General features: G+C 42.9%; 1 protein-coding gene across 1 annotated transcript in view; it reads left to right on the top strand.

Moving 5' to 3' along the window:
• B4GALT1 (beta-1,4-galactosyltransferase 1) overlaps positions 1-25,560 on the top strand; it is a 55,345-nt gene that overhangs the window by 15,367 nt on the left and 14,418 nt on the right. Inside the window, exons 2-3 of the mRNA XM_080987030.1 lie at positions 9,136-9,371; positions 25,078-25,265. Coding sequence (XP_080843156.1) covers positions 9,136-9,371; positions 25,078-25,265 — 424 coding nt within the window. The remainder of the gene's footprint in view (positions 1-9,135; positions 9,372-25,077; positions 25,266-25,560) is intronic.

The following is a 25,560-nucleotide window of genomic DNA, read 5'->3' on the forward strand; positions in this document are numbered from 1 at the left end:
CCTTCTAAACCCGGCTCACGGACGGTCCAGGAATTAGCGTGTTTTTACATGAGTAGAATGTGTCCTTTTATTTAAAATGCATCTCTGGGTTATTTGTGGGGCATAGGAATTCGTTCATTCCGCCCCCCTAAAAATATAGTCTGGCCCCCCACAAGGTCTGAGGGACAGTAGACCGGCCCCCTGCTGAAAAAGTTTGCTGACCCCTGTACTAAATGATAGTCATAAAGTTCCTTGCTTCAGTGTTGCAGGTTTGGGACTCACAACATTGTGCTATATCCGTGTATATATAGCAAACAACATATGTGTTTGTGTGTGTGTGATCTCTCTCTCTCTCTCTCTCTCTCTCTCTCTATATATATATTCTAAAGGAATCTAATGCAGTTATTGAGATAATTCCTTTTCCAATGCAATGTGGCTTTCCTTGACTCTTAGCTTTCCATGAATTGCTTTGCTGAGCTGCTGCTGACTGAACTCTGATACTATCGTAACTGAAATGCAGTACTGGAACTTGTTGTTTTGACCTTGTGTTGTTGAGGAGACTAAATATATCCGCTGCCCGATAAGGACACGCAGTATGGAAATTTCAGATGGGAGGCAGGCTCAGGCCTGCACAACTTGTGAACCACTAAGCCAAACACAACCCACAAGTCACATATGTAGACACCCCCTCCCGTGCTGTTGCCCCTACCCACTCCCCAGCAGTGAGTATTCAGAGATTCTGTGCTTCTGCACATGGAGGTTCCATCTTGCTATCATGAATATTAGCCATGAATTTGCCTTGTTTAAAACCAATGATGCTAGTGTGGTTGCAGCAAATTCAATATGTTAATGATGCATTGTGTGAAATACTATTTTTCACTTGTTCATCCTAAATCTGCTGCCAATTTTTCCTTTGGTGCTCCCAAGTTCCAGTACAGTGGTACCTCAGGTTACAGACACATCAGGTGACAGACTCCGCTAACCCAGAAATAGTACCTCGGGTTAAGAACTTTGCTTCAGGATGAGAACAGAAATTGTGCGGCGGCAGTGCAGCGGGAGGCCCCATTAGCTAAAGTGGTGCTTCAGGTTAAGAACAGTTTCAGGTTAAGAATGGACCTTCCACTGTACAGTGGAACCTTGGTTCTCGAACTTAATCCATTTTGGAAGTCCATTCGACTCCCGAAAGGTTGGAAAAACAAGTCATGGCTTCCGATTGGCACAGGTGCCCCAGAAACAATAGCCGGCAGTTGCATCGGATGTTCGGCTTCTGAAAAACATTCAAAAACCGGAACACTTACTTGCAGGTTTTTGGCGTTTGGGAGCTCATTTGTTCATCAACTAAGCCGTTCAGGAACCAAGGTTCCACTGTATCATATAAGAGAGGGAGAAAATTCAATTTCGCTGCTACTGCTCTTTATGTGAAAACCATCTGTCATGTTTCCTAGTTGTCTTCTCTACCCCAACTGAAAAGCCCCCAATATTTTAGCTTTTCTTTATGCAGGAATGGCCCAGGCTCTTAGTTGTCTTTTTATTGATTTAGGCATACTTTTGTTTTAAGAATTTTAATATTGATTATATTGCCTAAAATAATTTTGTGTGCTTCTTTGACCCATCTACATAGCACAGTCCTATTCAGAAGCAAGTCCTGTTGAGTTTAGTGGCACTTATGGCTAGTTGAGTGTGATTAGGATTGTGGTCAAAGATGTTATTAGTCAGTTTAGTGGGAAGCTGGAAAAAATAAATCAGTACATGGCACATAACAGCCTTTCTTTGACAAGGTGGTAGAGCGCTCAACCAATTTAAGAACAGAAATTACTCTATGCTGGTCCCAGCATTGAAAATGCTTTTGAAGGACAAGAAGGGAGTGCTTTTCACTTGCCTAGATATTTTAAAGTTTTTGTTTATTAGAACTTGAATGGAGGATGGGAAATGGCAGAAATATATTAAAATCAAACTTCTAAAAATGTTGTGAAATAGAATGGGAGTCAATAGGAAAAGTGTGTCTGATCATGGAATATACTGGTCGCGATTGGGGATAAACCTCCTGTTTGGTTTACTCTCTATGACATCAGGTGTTGGGTTTTTTTGGGTAAAGTTTTTTTTTTTAAAAAAAGTTAATTTCGTAACGTCTAAAAAGTAGAGAGTGCAGTTAAAAAATGAGAAACAAAAACAATATGATAGACACCTAGAATAAGTACAGTTGCATATGACATCAAATGTTGACATTCACATAAAGGACTAGCTGTAATGAAAAGCCTAAGAATTTTCTGTGGCTCCGTCTTAACCTTCTTTGTAGTCAGTAAAAGAACAGTATATTAGACAGTACAGTGGTACCTCAGCTCCAGAACACCTCTGTTGTCGTATGTTTCTGTTCTCGAACGCCGAAAACCTGGAAATTAATCCTTCCGTTTTCGAACGTTTTTCAGAACCCGAATGTGCAATGCAGTTTCCACTGAGTGCAAGAAGCTCTTGCAACCCATGGGAAGCCATGCCTCAGTTTTCAAACGTTTCGAAAGCTGAATGGGCTTCCAGAATGGATACAGTTCGAGAACCAAGGTACCACTGTATCAGAAAGTGTACATGTAACTACTCTGATTCTTTAGTCACTTTTAAGGGAGTGGACTGAGGCTCTGTACACACTCCATTTGTTCTGCAACCAATGCTCTCCCACTGCTGGATTGGGAAGTGGCGTAGGCACAGTTAGCCACAATTCATATCTACCCTGTATGAAATACTCCATTTTGGTGGACGCAGGTGGCGCTGTGGTCTAAACCACCAAGCTTCTTGGGCTTGCCGATCGTAAGGTCAGAGGTTTGAATCTGCACGACGGGGTTCACTCTTATTGCTCTGCCCCAGCTCCTCCCAACCTAGCAGTTTGAAAGCATACCAGTGTGAGTAGATAAATAGGTACCGCTGTGGCGGGAAGGTAAACGGCGTTTTTGTGCGCTCTGGCTTCCATCATGGTGTCCTGTTGCACCAGAAGTGGTTTAGTCATGCTGGCCACATGGCCCAGGAAGCTGCCTGTGGACAAATGCTGGTTCCCTCGGCCTAAAAGCAGAGATGAGCGCCGCAACCCCATACAGTGGTACCTCAGGTTAAGTACTTAATTCGTTCCAGAGGTCCGTTCTTAACCAGAAACTGTTCTTAACCTGAAGCACCACTTTAGCTAATGGGGCCGTCGCACCGCCGGAGCACGATTTCTGTTCTCATCCTGAAGCAAAGTTCTTAACCAGAGGTACTATTTTTGGGTTAGTGGAGTATGTAACCTGAAACGTATGTAACCCGAGGTACCACTGTAGTCAAATTTGACTGGACTTAACTGTCCAGGGGTCCTTTTCCTCTACCTACTCCATTTTGGTGCATTTCCCCCAAAATGAGTTTTTAACCAAATTGAGAAATCTGTACTGCAATTATATTTAGTGTGGCTTCAGACATGCGCTAGTTATGTTGGAAGACGTAGGGTAGTTTTTTTCTGCACTGCTGCTAGGCACACGGACACAGGTGTACCCGTGAAGAGTGTGAATACTGGAAACATGCTCAGATGCATTTATTTAGCAACATTGTGTGCGCAGAGCCGAGCCTGACCTTTAACATAGACAGTGAATGCTCCAATCTGCTCTAATTGAAGAGTGCGCCTCTCAAAAGACTCTCATCCATGTCTGTCGTCATTCACTAGTTTTTCCAGAATCGTATCCATGGGCGTTTGGTTGCAGACGGGACTGTATTTATAATGTGGATAAAAGTCCTCTTGTGAAATAGTTGAAGCTGTTGGAAATCTGCTCCGTTGCAAAAACTGGGGAAAACTCCCAAATTAAGCAAGCCCGCTATCTTGGCTTTTCCTGTTCCCGGACTTCTCAGCGCTTTTTATCTTGGCACATTCGAAGATTACCTTGATTTGTAGATGATTAATTGTATTGCATAAGAGCAACTGTGCAGGAGTGTCTTGTTTTCCATATTATGTACTGTATGCTGTGTCAGAGTGTCCCAGGAAGGCAAACTTTGAAAGAATTATCCCACAGAGAGGGGATGCCCCTTGTTCGTCAGCAGTTTGATGTGGTCTTCCCTATTAATCAGATCTGTCACAGATTGGAGTGTGTACAAATGTAACATTCTCTGAGTGATTTTCCTCTGTGCTCTTTTCCTGTCCCGGTGGTTCTAGCCCAAATCTGGCTTTGAAAGCTGGAAGCCAGACATACCGGTAATAAAGGAGGCTAGGGGTGTTTCCAGGCTATCACTATGTTCACATACCAGCAAATTCAGGTGGCGCAAATATTGAGGATTGGAAGGTCTTGTGCCATAAACCAGTGTAGGAAATTGTCCAGGTACCAGACGCATTTTGCGACCAAGTGAAAGTGCCGGGGCACCAGGATGATGCCTGATACCTCCACCATCAAGTGACTTTTCTTCTTTAAGCTCTTTACCTAGCTCAAGGTAATCATCTGAACTGGTCAGATGTTGAACTTGAGAATCAATCACAGCCAGTCCATCATTTGAAAAAAATTAAACTTTAGAACTGTCTTGCACCAAAATGGAAACAAGACATTCCATTTTGGCAACTCTAACCTTGGTTTAAGAAGCCATTTGGTGCTTAGCTTATATATCTGAGTTTCTAACACTGCTGGCGCAGTATAGGGGATCTTTCTGGTTTTCCCCACCTCTTCTGCCCTGCTGCCCCTCCCAGGCCAAACGCAATAAGTATCTGTTTATTATACACAGTAAAAGATTGGGCAACTTTCACCCCACCCTGTGTATCAAGTCACTTTTTTTATTATGATCAATGACAAGCACAGCCTATGTATATTTATCTAGAGACTTGGAAATGATTGAAGAAGGAACCGGGAAGTAAGATATAGAGGGAAATCTCAGCACGATGAAAGTTGGCTTCAGTGTCGTGCATGCCAAGCTCACATATGGGTTTTCCACGCCTCCATGTTCAAAATTTCCTGCTCCTTGCCCTTATCTGTACTTGTTTGCTTTTATCTGCCCAGCTAGAATGATTCTGTGACAGCTGGTTTTATTAAACTGGCAGGCTGAACATGTTAGTGCACTGCCCTTCTTAGTTCCTTAAGATATGAAAGGAAATGATCAAGCTCACCCTGGCAAGAAGCAGATTTATTGTATTTTTTTAAGGAGGGCAGACTGTCTTTACTCACATCCAAGCAGAATCAAAAGCAGTCATTTGCTTTCTACCAGTCCTACCCTACGGGAATGTGTGCCCCCTCTTTTGTGAATGACACATTACCTCCGTCCTAAGCGCACGCATGTTCAAGTCAGTGGTTGATCATCTCTGCTTTGCGGAAGGTCCAAGGCTGAAATCCTGGCAACTTTGGGTAGGGCTGGGAATTCCTCTGGTCTGAAACCCTGGAGAAGTGCCGCTGAACATAAGGCAGCTTCTTAAGTTCCCATTTGATACTAGTAGGATTTTCCATTAGTAGACACACTTAAGAGTGTTCTTAGAGCTTCCTAGTGTGTCTCAGAAGTGTGAACAAACTGGATTTCACAACTGCTTCTCTCTGTTTATCTTTTTCTCTCCTGTTCTCTCTTTCTGCTTCTTACAGCGTGAGATACAGACAGTGAGTATGTCAGGCAGCCCTTTTTCAGTGATGATGCCACAATGATGGGATGTTCTTGCTGGAGGGGACCCATTCATGGCCATATTTAGGCCATATTTAGGGACGTTTTTAATGTTTGAAGTTTAATTCTGTTTTTAGTCCTCTGTTGGGAGCCTCCCAGAGTGGCTGAGGAAACCAGCCAGATGGGCAGGGTATAAAACAACAACAACAAATTATTATTACCATGGATTTTGAAGATATATGTGGGGATATGAAGGTTTAATGCAGTTGGTGGGTTTCAAACAAACAAACAAACACAACAACAACTGAGAATATTGTAGTGTTACTGAATTGGCTCATTTCTGCCAGTTGTCAATTGGTAGTTTTGTGCATACATCTGTAAATCTATTTGATTATTAGTTGCATCTCCAGCAGTAAGGTTGTGTAAGTCAAGGTAGAAGTCCTTAATTTAGCCCACTGTTTCCCAAACTTCTGATTACAGAGGGACATTTGTTTTGCTGTTAAAATTGAAAGCATACCTCTGCATCTGAAAGGCTTGCTTTTAGAATGTCTTGGAGTAAGAACTACACACCCACAGGTGACTCTACCTTTTATGTAGTGGCTGACTTTGGGCATTAAAAATTCAGCGGCGCTCTGTGCAATGCCAAAATTTGGTCCCCCCCCCCACCTTTCATTGTTTGTCATTGTTTGGCACCCCTCTTGGCTCGATGCCCAGTGCTGGCAAACCAGTCGTATTCCCCTAAATCTTCCTGTTTTATGTCTGTGTGCATCTCTATTTTGAGTGTGCCTCTCTAAAGAGGCAAGTTCAGACCAGTCATTCATGCAGAGATGCAACATACTCTCCTCTGAGGATGGTTAATTCTAGTGTGTGTCTGAATCAGAGGGCTTGACTGATAAAAATCTTACCCAAATCTGTGAGGTAACAGAATTTCCTGCTTCTGCCAAGGCTGAATGGAAGGAGCAAAGTCCAGAGCAATGGATCATGCAGAGATGGAGGCAGGCTCCTCTGTGTGGGTGGGCGTGTTTTTGCTCATGGAAAACTTCAGATATTTCATTATTATGGCCCTCAGTTTGGGAATTAACAAGTCTACCACTGTTGTTGTTGTTGTTTAGTTGTTTAGTCGTGTCCGACTCTTCGTGACCCCATGGACCACAGCACGCCAGGCACTCCTGTCTTCCACTGCCTCCCGCAGTTTGGTCAAACTCATGCTGGTAGCTTCGAGAACACTGTCCAACCATCTCGTCCTCTGTCGTCCCCTTCTCCTTGTGCCCTCCATCTTTCCCAACATCAGGGTCTTTTCCAGGGAGTCTTCTCTTCGCATGAGGTGGCCAAAGTCTTGGAGCCTCAGCTTCAGAATCTGTCCTTCCAGTGAGCACTCAGGGCTGATTTCCTTAAGAATGGATAGGTTGGATCTTCTTGCAGTCCATGGGACTCTCAAGAGTCTCCTCCAGCACCATAATTCAAAAGCATTGATTCTTCGGCGATCAGCTTTCTTTATGGTCCAGCTCTCACTTCCATACATCACTAAGTCTACCACTAGTGCATCTAATTTCCCTTAAGAAGGTTGAATACGCCTGGTGTCTCCTTCTACATGAGTCTATTCCAGTATCCTGAGCTGGTCATGTTATTTTGAAAGGCTGCTGGATTCCCTCTGTTTGTGTTAAAAGTGTGCATTGGAGGCAGACAAGTCCGTTTGGCAGCTTACAATACCGGAAACCCATTTTGCTTTAGAATTCTGGTAAAGGAGTTTTAGGCGTTGTAGTTTCGGTGGCTGAGCTAAACCCCAAAGAGGTTTCGTTTTGCATGTGGTTAGTACCTAAAGTTTAAAACACACACACACACACACACACACACACACACCAGAAGTGAAAATGTTCAAGACGGTTTAAGGATGACAGTATACATTGCTGCCTTGTATCTTCAGCATCTGTGTATTGGTTCCAGATAGAAGTGGGTGGATGACGGTTAGGCAAAGTGATCATGCCAAGTTGACTTCTATTTTAAGAACGCTTTTGAATCGGGCCAGCATGCCTTCTGGTCCGGCACTCTGTTCTCACGGTAGCCAACCAGATGACTACGGGAAGCCTGAAAGCAGGATTATGTCATGCCACACCCCACATTTCATCCATACTTGGTCTCCTACCTGACCCTGACCAGTCCCAGACTCAGCAAGGTTGTTGCCTTGTGCGCCTTCAGACCATGATCAATAAGTCATTTGCAGTTCATCAACTCATTTCTATTTGACACCTCCTCTTCCTGAGGCGTTTCTGTTGTAGCTGGGAACTGCTGTGTAATGTTAAGAATTCCTGGTTGTGTTTGCTTGTTTTCCTCTCCCCTCCTCCTTTATTTTTCCTTTTGTGCCATGTCTTTCAAACTGTAACCCTCTACGCAGGAACCGTCTATAGATATAAACTATTAGCTGCTTATAAAACCGTGCTACAGAAATCTAGTACCCTATGAGGTTTTATACACAGCAGATGTAAAATGTTCGTATTTTTGATGTACAACGAGTCAACTTACAATGCATGATCAGTTTGGAGATAAGCAGGCATTCAATATAAGAGGCACGCCAATGAAAGCAGAGCTCAGTCAGGCTGGAACTGCCAAGTTCCACATAGAAATCTGTTTAAAACAGATTCCTCCTCCCTGCGTATCTGTAGTTCACAGTGTTAACTACACTGTCGTCTTGCTGTCTTAGCATTGATCATCAGGGCTTAAGATGGCATCAAGGCCTCAGAAGTATCTGACTGCATGTAAAGAAGTGGTACAATATTACCAGGGCTGGCATTATAACAAAAACAAAAAAGTGGGGGAGAATAAAAACTGTAAGTAAAATGCTTCATTCTGAAAAAAATAAAATAAATAACTACAGTTGTACCTTTGTTTTCAAACAGCTTAGTTCTCGAATGTTTTGGTCCCTGAACGCCGCAAACCCAGAAGTGAGTGTTCCAGTTTGTGAATGTTCATTGGAACCAGAACATCCGACGCGGCTTCTGCAGCTTCTGATTGGCTGCAGGAGCTTCCTGCAGCCAATCAGAAGCTGCACTTTGGTTTTCGAACGTTTTGGAAGTCGAACAGACTTCCGGAATGGATTCCATTCGACTTCCATGGCACGACTGTATCCAGTTTAAGCTGTGTGGTAACATCTACAAAGGGGACTGGCAACTTGTATCCACCCATAGCTTGGATGAGAGACCTTTGTGACCCAAGTACAGATGGCGACCATTTCTCATGGAGGTTCTGTTCCTGCCCCCTGCGTGTTATACGGGGCGTGTATAAGTGCCCCCCCATTCCCTGCCCCCAATTTTGCCCTGTTCTGCCTCCTTCTGGATCCAGAAGGAACTGTGTGTTGACAATTGCGTGTCAATTGAAGGCGCCTAAAATGGTTGCCATTTCTGAATCATGAGGCTAAAACTTCTCTAATACATTGTCCTCCATAAATGTATCCAGAATGAAATTCTGGACTCCTACCCTTGTTCTTTAGTAGACTTTTTGCAAACCTATCGCTTCTTTAACAAGGCACCAACGATCTCGCACCATTGTCTTGTCTGACTTGTCTTGTGGTTTTTCCCTCCCTCCCAGTTGGCCCTTTGCGTGTGGAGTTTTCGCTGACTGTGGATTTGAAGAAAGTGGCAGGCGACAACCCCGAAGTCAGGGAAGGAGGACGCTACACCCCAAAGGAATGCAGAGCGCTTGAGAAAGTGGCGCTTATCATCCCGTTCAGAAATCGAGATGAACACTTGAAATACTGGCTGTATTATCTTCATCCAATCCTTCAAAGGCAGCAGCTTGATTATGGTATATATGTAATTAACCAGGTAAGAGATTACCAGATTCCAAATAGCCTATTGCGTTTGCGAAAGGAGCACGTGCATGTTGTCACTTTCAGACATGTTGTGGACTTTTTGCTGAGTGAATTGCTAAAAACGGTTTTGCGGTGTGTAATGCCTCATGGTTGGTTTAACTCTGCTAGCAACAGGAGTGTTGTGGAATTGTGCAAAATTGTGTAAAAACAAAGAAAGTTTAGGAAAGGTTTTCCTCACCCTTGTTGCGGTATTATAATATGCTCAGCTAAAGATTCTGATGGTTAAGGGTTCCTTCGTATAATGCATTTTACAACATTTAGATTTGGTCATGGTATATGAGCTCCTGGAGAGCATTTCCTTCCTTCATATAGAAAATAAAATCTATACAAATCTAATTTAGCTTCCCCTCAACTTCCCTCCCCTCCTTTCTGTGTTTATTTATTTTATATCTTTTTATTACTGCATATCCGATTCAAATATATTTACAAATTTTCCCTTATCTTCCCCTCTAAACAAGAAATTTAACAAAAAGGAAAAACGAGCAAAGATAAAAAAAGGGTGGATTAGTGAGGGAAACCCTTAGCTCATATTAACATACATGAAAAATAACCATAAATATGTTTATATTAATTTAAACAGATAGATCTATGCAGTCCAGATAGGTATCCACACAGAGTTGACATTTATAAGAAATGTGTTCAAATTATAATTTATATTCCAACCTTTTTCAAAAGATCTCAGGGCGATGTACAACATTAAGGACACATTTTGCAGAGCCTAATAATAAAAACATAACAATAGACAACATAATAATAAAATAATGTAGCAAGGTGAGTGTATATCCTTCCAATTTTTATATTTCTGTTTGCTAGATCTGAGCTGTTTAGTGTCATTGGGCTGACAGAGCCTCTTTGTACCTTGATGCTAAAACAGTGGCAATAGGTTGTTGGTACAGCGAGAGAAGCCTATAGCCTCCCTTGGCTACAAGTTGCCCAGACTGAGGGAATGGCTGTGGATCTGTGAACTGTCTGTGTCCAGGGCAGCTGTCTACCAGCTCCATCTGGTACGCCGGCTGAGACTGCAGACTGTCTCCCCAGAGTGGTGCATGCTCTGGTTATCTCTCGTTTGGACTACTGCAGTGTGTTCTATGTGGGGCTACCTTTGAAGGTGACTCAGAAGCTACAACTAATCCAGAATGCGGCAGCTAGACTGGTGACCGGGAGTGGCCACTGGGGCCATAAAACACCGGTCCTAAAGGATCTTCACTGGTTCCCAGTACATTTCCGAGCACAATTCAAAGTGTTGGTGCTGACCTTTAAAGCCCTAAATGGCTTTAGGGCATCTCCACCCCCATCACTCAGCCTGGACACCGAGGTCCTTCTCCAAGGGACTTCTGCTGGTTCCCTCACTGCAAGAAGTGAGGTCATAGGGAACCAGCCAGAAGGCCTTCTCTGTAGTGGCGCCCGTCCTGCGGAATGCCCTCCCATCAGATGTCAAGGAGATTAAGAACTACATTACTTTTAGACGACATCTGAAGGCAGCCCTCTTTCGAGAAGTTTTTAATGCTTGATGTTTTGCTATGTTTTATATATGCTGTAAGTCGCCCAGAGTAGCTGGGGAAACCCAGCCAGATTGGTGGTGTATAAATCATCATCATCATCAACAACATTATTATTTATAGGACTTGTAGCACTGGATTGGTCATTTTTGTGTCACCTGAGGTCCCAAGCCAAAGGATTTGGGAGTTGTACAACGATTGCAATTGGGACTTCCTGCAGTTCCCTTCTCTAGCCAGCAGTCTTGGTTGATCTGTGAGGTACTGCAGAACTTTTAACTGATAGGCTTGTATTATAATGGACTATACTTAGTTCTGTTGTATTGACTGAATATCTATGACATTTAGTTGCATTTTGTTGTACGGTACTTGGAATGAGTTTACACATTATATTGAAAATTTTAGTTGCCTCCTCTAGTTATTATCACACAGGGTTTTTGCTTGTCTGCTCAGAGTTATCTCTTAAAGTCTTCTTTGTCTTTGTGCTGAGCTTTGGGGAAGCAGAATACACCTGGTTTTTTTGCTGTGGTTTTTTTTTTAGCTTTCTTAATCTTCATGAGCCAAATTGATGCTTTTTTCATGTGCCAGTTTCATAGGGTATGTACATCTGCATAACACAACCGTCTCATACTTTTTCCACAGAATAACAAATAGTTCCAGATTCGGGGCACCTTTTTTTAGCAGTTTAGGCAGGTTTCGTTTGAATGAGATTTAAATAAAGCAGTTATGAAATTACACTGATGACCTGGGGGCAGGTTGTTTGTTAGCTTAAGAGACAAACTTCATTGTTGCCATCAAACATATAACGTGTGTTTCCCCATTTGGCTCCCAAAACAACAAGCAGGAATGTTCCTTTGCAAAGTAGAATAGCCTGTTTTTAACATTGGTTTATGGCATCTCATCTTCCCTCTTGCTTTATTGCTCAGGGATGGGACCCGATTTCTCAGCAATGGTTATGTTCTGGGATTGCCTATCAGTTTCAGCGCTGGCTGTGTTGGGGAAATCCAGGACACCCTTGGTTATTTTCTTGGGATGTTGGCAGGACAGATGATGGTCAGTGGTACATGGAACTTCTCTGCTCATTGGGTCATTGACTAGAGGAGGGGTCCAAAATGGTGGCTTAATTTTTCAATACATGCGTCTGGAGGTCATGCGGTTTGAGTATCGCTGGGATATACATCTGATGGGGTCTTACTCTTTGCCATCTGATACCTACTACAAATGTCTTAAGAAGGAAAATGCTTATCACGATTTGTTCAGTTAAACTTCTGTCTTGTCCTTTGAAATTTTTGTTTGCTTCAATCAGCATAGGATGGGATGTGAGGCCATTTAATTGTGTTTCTCTGTGGCTGAACGAAGGTTTCTAGTTCTTTTGCTAAGGAGTAATTTGTGCAGACATAGAAATAAGTTTCTATGGGGTAAGTTGATGGCACCCTGATCCAAAATATGCTTGAGTTGGAAAGAAATTCCGTTGACTTTCACAGAGCTTACTTACAAAGGTTATTAGCGTTCAGGGCTCTGATGAAATTCTGCAAAAAAAGGGCTCTATAGTTTGGAAAGAAAAACAGGGGATGGTGGATAACAGTAAGCATACACAGGCTAGGTGTGTACAGAGTATAATTGTGTCGCTGCTTTTCCCCATTATGCTGCAGAAATCATACAAAAGTTACCAAGCATCATGACCTAATTTGTCAATGAAGCATTCAGTTTAGCTAACTTCCTTAAAGCAGTGTTAGTTTTGTGTGCATCAAGCAACACTGGCAATGAGCCTAAATTATCCAGATGGTATTTTTCTTGGGTTATGAGGAGCTTTTAAAACCTGCTAAGAAAACGTTCTTATTTCTTTGCTCTCTTGACAATTGCTTTCTCTCTCTTTCTTTTTCCCCCTCCCTTGTCTGTCCTTCCTTTGCATCCATTCTTCCTTCTCTTCTCCCTTCCTTCTAGGGGGGGAAATCTTACCTTTCTCTTGTTAAACCTGTCCTATAGCAAAGCAATCGCTGAAGCAAGGAGAGTTTGTATGTGAGCGATTGATTCTTACTCCATCTGCGTCCTTCTGTACTCTGCATCTGGTAGGAAACAGGAAGGAGGAAGGAACGCTGACCACTCTACTGCTTCAATGGTAACGTCCCACCTCTTAACTTTTGGTGCAATGCAAATTCAAACTTGAATCTACTGCAGGTTTACCACTGACCTTTTGAACCTCTGAAATGCATTAAATTGGGCTGAATACTGAAATGGAGATGGGTGGAGGTGGGGGGGATGTGATGTGAGAATATATAAAATGGAAGTTGGGCTGCTGGAGCCAGTGGAAAAAACTGGATGCTAATTGACCCCTCTCTAGTATGCAGTTTGCTTCACTCTTTTTAAACCATGGTCATGCTGGCCACATGACCCGGAAAAACTGTCTGCGGACAAACGTCGGCTCCCTCGGCTAGTAAAGCGAGATGAGCGCCGCAACCCCAGAGTCGTTTGCGACTGGATTTAACTGTCAGGGGTCCTTTACCTTTAAGTTACTTGCTATGCAGTCACATCTCAATGGTGCACCTGCTCTCTGTTTGTTGCACAGTATTCTGGCTGAGATGATTGCTCAGTGGACACTCAACAGCCTGGTTTGCACAACATACTAAAGTGTGGTTTATAAACCATGGTTTAGTTAACCATAGTTAAAATGATCCAAACAGGGCCCTGCAACTTAACTGTAGGTTACAAATTATGGTTAGCAGGCGCTTGTTAACCAAGATTTGCAGTCAGTTTATAAAAGTTGGTTTACATTAACTTATAATTAAGCTATAAAACAGGTCTGTTCTACAGCACAGAGATTTGCTTTTGGGCTCCATCTAACTTTGAAATTGCATTGACTTGTCTGACAAGGAACTCTTGTGGGCCTGCCAGGAAACTCCTCTGCAATAAATTCAGCGGAGCATTATAGGGTTTACAAAGCACTTACACCACCGGCCAAGACCTCTGCATGCATTTGAGTGTGTTGTCGAGCAGACTTAACAACCTCCTGAGGCAAATAGTTGCAAACAGCAACCTGTTTTTCAGGGATGCCCCCCCCCCCCAATAGATAGTCTTCTCACTGGACAAGCCTTGGTGAACTTCTGCGAACATCGGAGAGCCCTGGAACACAGAGCAAAAAGCATTAAGCTACATTTATAGAAAGAACAGAGCAGCTATTTACTTGTTAACTTAAGAAATCTGCGTCTGCTGTTGCAACTTCCTAATGCGATAATAAATGAGAGATTTAATTAGCAAGGACATGAACTCTCTCCTGCAAAACAGAGGCAGGATGGGAAGCCTCTAACTTCTGAGCTCTGCCAGCCTCAAGGAAGTAGCAACGTCCAAGTCTGAACTGAACTCACCAAGCTTGCAACGCCAATCTTACGCTCTTCATTCTTTCTTAGATAATATTTGTGCAGGATAATTAATGCGCGCCAGCTGTTGCACATGTTGCAATTTTGGAGCAAAGAGCTCTGTGTGGGATTGGCTGACTTAGGAGAGCCAACGGGATTTTTGTCTGCCCAGACTTGACAGAAACCTACAGCTGCTGCTCTAGGCAGAAGTCCAGCTGGCTCTCTGAACCAACTGGTAATTAGTTTGAGCTTTCTTATTTGAGGAGCGCAGTGGAGGTGTGTTGGGTATCCTCAAAATGGTGTCTGTACAGTAACTCTTGCAGTCAGCTTTGCTGATTTCTAGTGGTATATAATATATAGTGACATAAAACGCTGAGGGCTTGTCCACACTCTCACTTGTCCTGTGCCTTAGAAAGGTCCAAGTGGTTTTCCATTTGTCCCTTGCTAACCACACCACCCCCACTGGAAAAACCCACTATTTAGCGTGAAATTGGAGCAAGCGTCAATCCGGAGAAAACCTGATTGACGTTTGTTCTGTTTCAGCTGTTGTTGGCATCCTTTTGTTTCAAGTGACAGAGGAGTCTGCCCTGTGGGGCAAAGTCAAGCCGCAGGAGAATAACAGCGCCGGCTGAGGCTGGCAACGTGTAGCTGCTACCTCCCACGTTGTTTTTGCTGGTTTAGCACTGAAGCGATCTCTCTGGGGCACAAGCCTGGGCAGCATGTATGGAGTTCCTGGGCTGCCCAGATGACAAGACCCTGTTTTCGGACCCACTGACATGGTCCAAAGGAAAGCAGGGCAATACGTTTGGCACCAGCTTGGCTGCAGGAGTTGCTGGAAGGAGGCGTACAAGGTGCCATCCAACCATCTTAGGGACTCCCTCGCCTGGTTTAGCTGGCCAGTCGAATCCGTTTCCCAGGGTGTGTCTGCTGTCACATGCTGACAGCTTTTAGGAGCCACAGGTGAGAGCTGAGTGCAGGTTGGGGACGAAAGGTGGACAAACTACCCCTGAAGGAGCACAATGTGTCCCCCACCAGAGGTACCACCCCTCCCCTAAAACCCCATACAAGTTTTCCTGTGCGAAAGCAGCGGGGCAAGCAAAGTTGTGGATGAGACTTTAAACAATTAAGAACTAGGAGACCCTTCTTCAGAGGCAGTGTAGAGATTGTGAATTTTGTGAAATCTTTGAAGGCAGGATGCTTAGGTAAATCTTCTTTTTGCTGGTTGATTGTTTTAATCATTCAAATTATTATTTATACCCTGCTTTTTAGCCCTGAAAAGTGTCTTCCTAGTTAGCAAACGAAGCGGGAGTGCTGATAATACAAATTCTCTTAACTTGCGCCGAGCGGGGAAAAAAGAGATGTTTATTTGGGGCTGGAATTTGTGTGTTGACTTCAGTATTGTAATATATAAATAGAAAATGCGCTGGGAAGATGTAATAACAGAAATAAATGCCATCCTAGTTCATTAAGGAGCTCAAATTAGGTCTGCTTTCTGTCTTCTCGGGAGAGAACTCGGGGGTGATGTCAAAATGTTTAGTTGTGTTCATGTTGGGGGTAGCTAAATTAATGATAGCCCAATACTGGAAGGAAGCTGTTGGTTTGAGTAAAACTAAATGGTGTGATTAAGTGTGGCATTTGTTATTAATGGAAAAGTTAAGAGTCCCCTCTCAGTCTCTGTGTGTATATTTTGTTATTAAGACTCAGGAAAAAGGAAGAGAGAGAAAACACTCACATTTTTTCTGACTTTCCCTTCCCCCTGTGGGCTTGGTCCTTCCATCTGTCTAGGGGTTAAGGGGCTGTTTGAAAGGGCTGGTTACCTAGCAGATACCACTGGGCTTGACGGTTTTCCAAAACTCTGGAACAAGTTCTTCCCTTGTGTCCCCGCAGATGGAAGATAGAAATGTGATTTCTTTGTTGTTACCCCTATTTCCCACCCCCACCTCCCCAGGTCTACCAGTCTTTCTTCGACCAGGACTTTAATCTTTTTCTCCCTCTGCCTTTTCCTTGCCCTGTTAAATTTGCAAAATAAGAACAATAAGAATGGCTAGAGCCTCTGCAAGCTGTACATTGGTTCCAGATGAACTGTTTTCCCCCTCTAAGGAGGCATGTTTCACCATACTCTGCTGCTGGCCAAACAAGATATTCTGTGGCTTTGGGAAGCTGGATCTCTGCCAAACCTCTAAAAAGCAGCGGGGAGTGCAATTTTGGAGGGAAGAAAATAGGTGGGGGCAGGATCCACCCAGTCTCTCTCGGAGATCCAGAGAGGCCTAGGCCACTTCCAGCTTTTGAGGCTGTAGCCACAATATATATATTTTTAAAAAACAGAAACACACAGGAATAAAATAAGGCACCAAAAAAAGAGTGGGAGGTTTGGACACATTCAGCATGGTCTACGTTTGTGCCATCAGAACTGATCTGTTTCTATTTATTTCCCTACGTAAGGGAGCTTTTAAGTGTTTAATGCTTTATTATGTTTTTATATATGGTGGAAGCTGCTCAGAGTGGCTGGGGCAACCAGTGGGGTACAAATAAATTATTATTATTATTAATTATTATTGACGTTTACAAACCGTCTCAGTTCTTTAACAAAACTATATCTGTTAACAAAAATAATAATATATATTTTACCAAATATATGGAGGAGAGTTAAGCAGCTGGCACAGCTGCAACTGTCCCAGATATGTTGTCAAAGAGTAGCAGATGATGAAACTGGAAAAATAAATAAATCTTTCCTATGTAAATGTTCTCTTGCCCAGCTGAATGCCAGCTTTGACCTGCTTTTAATATTTACATCTTCTTGAACTGTTTCCAAGTGTTCAGTTTGTCTATGTTACTTACATGGCAGATGGATCAGCTGACCCAAAACCACCAGACCAAACTTGGATGGACTGCAAATGTATTTTGATTCTGCAGCCCACAGCAGAAGTTGTGTGTGTTGTGCAAACAGACAATGGCTCTGTTGCTTCTGTATGGAGTAGATAATAATAATAATAATAATAATAATAATAATAATAATAATAAATTTTATTTAGATCCCGCCCTCCCCAGCCGAAGCCGGGCTCAGGGCGGCTAACAACAATCAAATAATCCAACAATCAAATAATCCAACATTCTAAAAACATTTCATTATAAAAATTAATTAAAATCAAATTAATGGCAACCGTTAAGCAAAATTCTGTGCAGGTTGCCAGAGGAGGTAGTCAGGCTGCGCCCTGACCAAAGGCCTGGTGGAACAACTCTGTCTTGCAAGCCCTGCGGAAAGATGTCAAGTCCCGCAGGGCCCTAGTCTCTTGTGACAGAGTGTTCCACCAGATCGGAGCCACAGCCGAAAAAGCCCTGGCTCTGGTTGAGGCCAGCCTAACCTCTCTGTGGCCTGGGACCTTCAGGGTGTTGTTATTTGCAGACCTTAAGTTCCTCTGTGGGACATACCAGGAGAGGCGGTCCCGTAGGTACGAGGGTCCTAGGCCGTATAGGGCTTTGAAGGTTAAAACCAGCACCTTAAACCTGATCCTGTACTCCACCGGGAGCCAGTGCAGCTGGTATAGCACCGGGTGAATGTGATCTCGCAGCGAAGACCCCATAAGGAGTCTCACCGCGGCATTCTGCACCCGCTGGAGTTTCTGGGTCAGTCTCAAGGGCAGCCCCACGTAGATGAAATTAATACGCAGCTAAATTTGGGCAACACAATTTTGGACTGTTCCTTTCCCCCCGCCCCCAAAGGAGGAGGTCAGTGCAAGACCCAGGAGGAACCTTACTGCTGTCTTGTCTTGAAAATAGTTTTAAGATAAGAGTTTTATTTTCTTGGTTCAAATCTCTCTCCTTATGTTCTGTTTCACTTTGTCGGGTTTCAGCGCTGTGTCCAACCTCACTTCTCCATTTCTTGTTACACATGAACTAGCAGATATTCTGTTTCCTAATTTGTTTTCTATGTTGATTTTGCCGCAGGAAAGAGCCTGTCACAAAGCAGCAAGCAAGTTACCCCAGAACATTTTAAGCCAAGTATTTTGCCCTTTTTAAAAAAGAAAACAGTTCAAATTCTGACCCAAGAAACTGAACCCTATGACCTGTATACATTATGCAGATTCAGTAGATTTTCATACTTTCAGGTTTTTCCCCACCTTATCCCCCAAGCTCAGAGCCTTTGTTTAAAAAACAACAACCTGTACTTCGTGGAAGTGCTGTGGGTGCCAGCAAAAAATGGCAGCAAAAAAGAGGTGACAGTACTCTCTATTGGTGAGTGCCATGAGCAACCCCCCTGCCCTGCTTATCTGTATAATGCTTATTTAGGAAAAAAGGAAAATTGGAAGTGCAAACATACATTTACATACATACGGTATGTATGTAATTACACACACACAATTACAATATGGTAAAAAAACAATATATTGAAGAGTATTTCACCTTACTTTTCAGTGAATGTAATTGTGGTTCAGAATAGCTTTTGTTTTTTTACAGTAAAATCCTCTGTATGAGTTCCATTGAGCTTACTTTCTCAAAAATTTGTGTTTAGGGCTGCAGCTTAGAATTTTGGTAGCCTTTCATCCAGCCATTTAGTTGACATTCTACAGGAGCTTAAGGGTTCTCTAAATATCTTTAGGACCTTGAACCCACCCAAACCTTTCTTTGGCAAGAATTTAACCTTGTTGCATTATAACCTTGTTGCATTTAAATAAATGATAAAGGTGTCAGTTCATTAAAGCATAATCAAGATATGGAAGTGTACAGAAGTGAAAGTTGGTTGTCTCTGGTGAGATGGCTTCTTCTTAAGTGCATGTGAAAAGGAGGAGGATGTGCATGAAAGGCTTTTATATCCGAATCCTTTGCTTAAGGCACTTGGCTTGTGATTTCCTTCCTGCAATTTTTTCCCTGTGGTTATTTATTGCACTAGGGAAAGAGGTGGGGGGAGTTGGAACTAATACAATTCATTCAAAGAGGGGATTAACCGCTAGAAAACAATGCCAGGGAATCTTGGTTTGTTATGTTTAAATTTCCCTAAAAGGAAGCACAGTCAGCATTAATAAACGTTTTTAATAGTGCATTTCCAATATACAGAGGGCTTCATATACACCGAGGCAGGTGCTTATGAGCAGCCAAAGCTGCAATAGGGGCTTCATTAAATCCACCTAATGAGCTCACGGTTTGTTAGTTATTTTTTGTTGATTTTCAAGATGATTATATAAAACCAAACCTATCTGCTGTTACATTGGTGTGGGTGAGCACTTCATACAGTATCGTTATACAGTGGTGCCTCGCAAGACGAAATTAATCCATTCCGCAAGTCTCTTCGTCTTGCGGTTTTTTCGTCTTGCGAAGCATGGCTATTAGCGGCTTAGCGGCTTTAAGAAAAAGGAAACAAACTCGCAAGAACTCGCAAGACGTTTCGTCTTGCGAAGCAAGCCCATAGGGAAATTCGTCTTGCGGAACGACTCAAAAAACGCAAAACCCTTTCGTCTAGCGAGTTTTTCGTCTTGCGAGGCACCACTGTATATTATATAACTAAAGGGATGTGAGACAATTGCCAAATTGTCTGTGTGCATGGTCTATGACATCCATATAGATTTGGCTATTTCTGGCAAAGAGATGTACATATTTTGATCCATGGTAAATTGAATAAAGTCCCACCATACTGCACTAAAATACGCATTGTGGTTTTGCTTTACCCTGTATCAATTGTAGACTGGACATTATCTTCTCTGAGATTACAACAGACCAAATGTTCCAAGGTTGTATAGACAGGTTGTCTAACTCCTTCCTGTGCTGCACTCTTGAATTCATGGATGAGATGAGATTTTACCTGAGGTCTTCTCAACTCCCCCTCTTAGCTGCCCACCTTAGTAGGGAAAGGGCCATACAGGGGTACTACTTTGGGCAGCAACCAAGTCATCTTTGTGTTTCGTTCTTCCACAATCTACATCATTTTGTTAACCCTTTTTATTTTTGTGGCCATTCAGCAAGGGGGCTAGGGACATGGAGACCCCCAGCAGCAGGCAGGGCAGGAATCCATGTGTGGGGGTGCCTGGCTCGCACCCCCTCAAAATCATGCACCTGGGGCTACAACCCCCCAGGTCCTCCCCACGCTCCAACCCTGTAGTAATCTACTAAATGGACCAATGTTCTGATTCATGATAAGGCACATACTTCCTGTGTCCTATGCAGTTATCTTAAAGGTTTTGGTAGGATCTGCTGTCTCCCACTGTACACATTTTAACATAATAATGTTCACCCAGCATATCTTAACTGTTGTATTTTATCCTCTAAGTCACTTCTTTTGGGGGGTGGGGGGGGTGGGACGCCGACACAACTAACAAATGTAGTACAGTGGTACCTCGGGTTAAGTACTTAATTTGTTCCAGAGGTCCGTTCTTAACCTGAAACTGTTCTTAACCTGAAGCACCACTTTAGCTAATGGGCCTCCTGCTGCCGCCGCACGATTTCTGTTCACATCCTGGAGCAAAGTTCTTAACCCGAGGTACTATTTCTGGGTTAGCGGAGTCTGTAACCTGAAGCGTATGTAACCCGAGGTACCACTGTATATATATTCCAAGAAAGAGTCATTTGTGGTTACTGAATTACTTCATTTTTTCTCCTTCTCTGGAGGTGGGGCAGGGGTGCTGGTACAGTGGTACCTCAGGTTACATACGCTTCAGGTTACAGACTCCACTAACCCAGAAATAGTGCTTCAGGTTAAGAACTTTGCTTCAGGATGAGAACAGAAATTGTGCTCCAGCGGCATGGCAGCATTAGCTAAAGTGGTGCTTCAGGTTAAGAACAGTTTCATGTTAAGAACAGACCTCCGGGACGAATTAAGTACCGGTACTTAACCCGAGGTACCACAGTACTGTAGTAACAAATCTCCCCCCCCCCCCCGGTGTGGTAACCAGGCAGAAAAAATGCCTAATTATTTCTGAACTGAATGTTACTCTGCCGCTACTATTAAAAATCCTGTTCTGGAGAGTATGCATTTAAATAGGCTTTAAAGAGGGTGAAGACCTAGCAATACAACTCTACTGTCACGGAAGAGAGAGTTGCAAGATTGTCACAATAAGCCTTAAAGAAGAAAGAGCACCTGTCGTCTCTTCAGTACGGCTTCTCCTCTCCTGCAGCATTTTCTAATGCTAACCTTGAATGCTGGCATGAATTGTGGTTTCAGTGCTATCTGCATTGTTATCAGTGATTTTCTGCATGGAACGCCTGTTTGCTTGATATGAGGTAAACATAAATTATCAGCTGGGCAAACACACACCCGGAAGGTGTTTATTTGGAAGCTGTGAGAAGTCATGGAAACTGTGGTGCTACGTTTGTCCTGCCATTAGTATCTTGGATGGGTGAGTAGGGCTATACTTGAGGGGTCATTAGTACAAAGCTTTTCTGTCCATAAAGGTTCAGTGCCATTTCACATAACCCAACTGGGATTGTTCCTTTCATGCGTCTGGACTTGAGCTATGCTGATAGCAAACGGGTTGTGAGATTACGCCTCTATGGTGAACAAGTGCAAACTTGCTGATAACACTTTGCTTTGTTAAATTCATCTCCTGCCCTTCTCCTTTCTGAAGACTTGAGAAGTAACAATTTCACAGGGGAAGCTATAATATAGAATATTAAATTAATTTAGCAGTTACATAGAAATGAGAGAGGCAGTGTCAGGCTGGACAGACTTTAAGCTTGCAAGGTCTATGTTGCTTTTACTTCAAACCATGAAGTCCACCCACTAGAGCCAAACACTGGCTTAAAGAAACAGCCTGCATGCACTTTGAATTAAGGAGCAAGACACCTTGGGGTCATTTCAGCCCAGGATTATCTTTTCATTACCAGAACTGAGCTCACAGGCCTTTACTCAAATATCCATTCCCAGTCCCGCCCCCCCAGCTTTCTCTGTTTCAGTAGCCTAATTTGGTGATGGAGTTGCTTTTGTTAACCAATGGGGAGCCAGAAATCCTTTGTGATCTACTGCAAATTACCCAGAGATCTACCAGTAGATGAGGTTTGCTCTCTCTTTGCTTTACCTACATCCACTATACAGTTGTTGGGGCTAAAATGTGAGACCCCTCTAAAATGTGGTCAATTAATCTCTGTTTAACCCTAGTAAGCTGAGCACCAAGTCAGTCTCATAGCATTTATGAAAGCTATTCTGGCCTGGAATTTGCTAGGCATACATAATTTTTAGAACAGTTTTCTCTAGTACTTTTGGAAACAAACCAATCCCCTAATATACTTCTGAAATACTTGCTCATGAGAAACTTTTCTTGAATGAGCATTTTAATTCTCCTTTCTTACAATTTGGCTTTTATGTTTCTATAATAAAAAAGAGCTGTTTTTTGTGTGTGTGCAGTCGGCCCTAGCTGGTTTTCCTGAAGGGTTAATTAAAATAAGAGAAACGTGTGGTTTCAGCCATGTCCTATATCCTCCTTAAATTGGCAAGGACACTTTTTAGTTTCGTTGATTTAAGGATTTAAGAATCCTGAAATTCTTGCCAAGTTTGTGAACAACTTCATTATATTTGAAAGTCAGAGCAGAGCAGATTACAATTTAGAAACTCTGAAAACAAACTGACAATACATTATTGCAGAAACCATTTACTTATTAAAATAGCTATAAGAATAAGGCAGATTTGAGAGCACCTTCAGGTATCTTTTACTCCCTTGTATTGCATTAAAAAAACCAGTATGAATTACATGAAAATTAGGGAACTCCCAAAATACAGTAGCATCCTCCTGTTCCAATCTTTTAAAAACAAAAAACAGGTTTTTCCTTGTATTTCCTCTTATCAGTCTCCACAGGCCTTCTTGCTTATTACTTTGGTTCCAAGAATAATATCCCAGAATGAAGCTGAGAACTCAGCGTCCTTTCTCTCCCGCTTCACTTCCTACAGAGAGAAGGTTTACTAGCTACCTTCTAATCTAGAAGATGCCATGTTTTATTTTGAATATGGGATCTCGTCAAGTACACAACTAATCCTAAATCAAGGACCTCAGGGAGGTACCACTCCACATAACACCATTTATTGTGTTCCTCAGGAGGAGTAACCAGCGTGGTGTAGTGGTTAAGAGCAGTGGACTCGTAATCTGGTGAACCGGGTTCGCATCTCCGCTCCTCCACCTGCAGCTGCTGGGTGACCTTGGGCCAGTCACACTTCTCTGAAGTCTCTCAGCCCCACTCACCTCACAGAGTGTTTGTTGTGGGGGAGGAAGGGAAAGGAGAATGTTAGCCGCTTTGAGACTCCTTCGGGTAGTGATAAAGCCGGTATCAAATCCAAACTCTTCTCTTCTTCTTCTTCTTTACACACATATATAAATAAAGTACAGTGGTACCTCGCAAGACAAATGCCTCGCAAGACGAAAAACGCGCAAGACGAAATAGTTTTCTGTTTTTTGAGTCGTTCCGCAAGACGAATTTCCCTATGGGCTTGCTTCGCAAGACGAAACGTCTTGCGAGTTCTTGCGAGTTTGTTTCCTTTTTCTTAAAGCCGCTAAGCTGTTAATAGCTGCTAAGCCGCTAATAGCCGTTCTTCGCAAGACGAAAAAACCGCAAGACGAAGAGACTTGCGGAACGGATTAATTTCGTCTTGCGAGGCACCACTGTAATAAGAAGCACAGCTGCCCCAGATGTTCAGTATTTGTATTGAGTGTGATCCAAATTGCCTCCAATATCTTCCTCCTCTTCTATAGGACTAAACCCTTTTTATAGAGGTTAGGTACCACTTCTAACCAATCACTTACTGGGAGGAAATGAGTCCTTATCAATTTCCTATACAGTGGTACCTTGGCTGAAGAACAGTCCTGTTTATGAACGATTCGGTTTTCAAATTCAGCAAAACCGGAAGTAGTGTCCTTGTTTTCAAACTTTACCTCGGTCTAAGAACGGAATCTGAACGGTGGAAGGGCACCGGCAGCGGGAGGCCTCATTAGGGAAAGCACAAACCACAACTGGAGACAAAAATGGGGTCACCTGTAAACTTCAGGGAGAAGTCAAGGCCTTTAATAAGGAAAATAAGCTTCTTATTCATACCAAAATTTAAGTGGTTTATAAGCGAGTGGTTGCAGACCAGACAAGGTTTAGGCTTGGTCTGGGCACAGAAACTGCTTGGTCACCCTGTTTGATGACCTCCGTCAAGAGAGAGACAAGGGGAACATGTCCCTGTTAATTCTTCTTGACCACTCAGTGGCTTTCGATATCCTTCTGGAGCGACTGTCCACCTAGTGCAGAATTCAGTGGCCAGGTCACAGAAGCAAGACGGTTTGAGCATATTACACCGATCCTGGTCCAACTGCACTGGCTACCAATCAGTTTCCGGGCCCAATTCAAGGTACTGGTTTTGACCTATAAAGCCTTAAATGGCCCAGGACCGCAATCCCTCAAGGACTGCCTTTTTCCATACAAACCTACCCGGCCCCTGAGATCATCTTCTGAGGCCCTTCTTTGTGTGTCTCCTCCTCAAGAGGTCCAGAGGGTGGCAACACGAGAACAGGCCTTCTCTGTGGAAGAGAATATTTTAGGACGTTGGAAAGCTGTGAGATTCCTTACAATGATAGGGACTTGGTGCATATGCTCTCAGCCTCCCCAAGGTTTCAGGAGAGGTCTGTGTGGAATGCAAAACAAGCAAGACCCTGGAAAAAGCATGCTTCTTTTGGGTTGAACCAGCTGATCATAATTTTAAACTGAACAGAAAAACATGGTGAATGAAACGTTTGAGAGAACTTTGCCACCCGCATGTCTACATTACTGCTTGTGAAGGGCCAGACCTATAATAAATAGTAAATGCTAACCAGCTTTTATTGACTGTGCTTAATAGCCCTTCTCTTTCTTACATTAGGGTGGAGAAGCAACATTTAACCGTGCAAAGCTTCTGAACATAGGCTTCACAGAAGCTTTGAAAGAATACGATTATGACTGCTTTGTATTCAGCGATGTTGACCTAATCCCTATGGATGACAGAAATATATACAAGTGTTACAGTCAACCCAGGCACCTCTCTGTGTCGATGGATAAATTTGGATTCCGGTAAGAGATCAATTGCTAACATTTATTCGACGCTAGCAAAAAATCACATAATAATAGCATGGCTGTTAATATCAAGAGTGGATTAATGTTAGGAACCTGTATCCATGCCGGCTTGCCCACTCTACACTTGGATTACTTATGTTCCAAAGTAGCCTACTTCCCTCTTCTCTGGAATTGCTCTACTCTCAAATCTGTGATCTGTTTGCCTAAAGTATATTTTTATTTGTTTCTTTAGATACTTTACTTACTGTTCTTCAGCCAAGAGGCTCTCAGAACAGTTTATATAAAAAATAAT

Source organism: Podarcis pityusensis (genome assembly GCF_964106645.2).
Source record: "Podarcis pityusensis genome assembly, chromosome: 17".
Lineage (NCBI taxonomy): Eukaryota > Metazoa > Chordata > Lepidosauria > Squamata > Lacertidae > Podarcis > Podarcis pityusensis.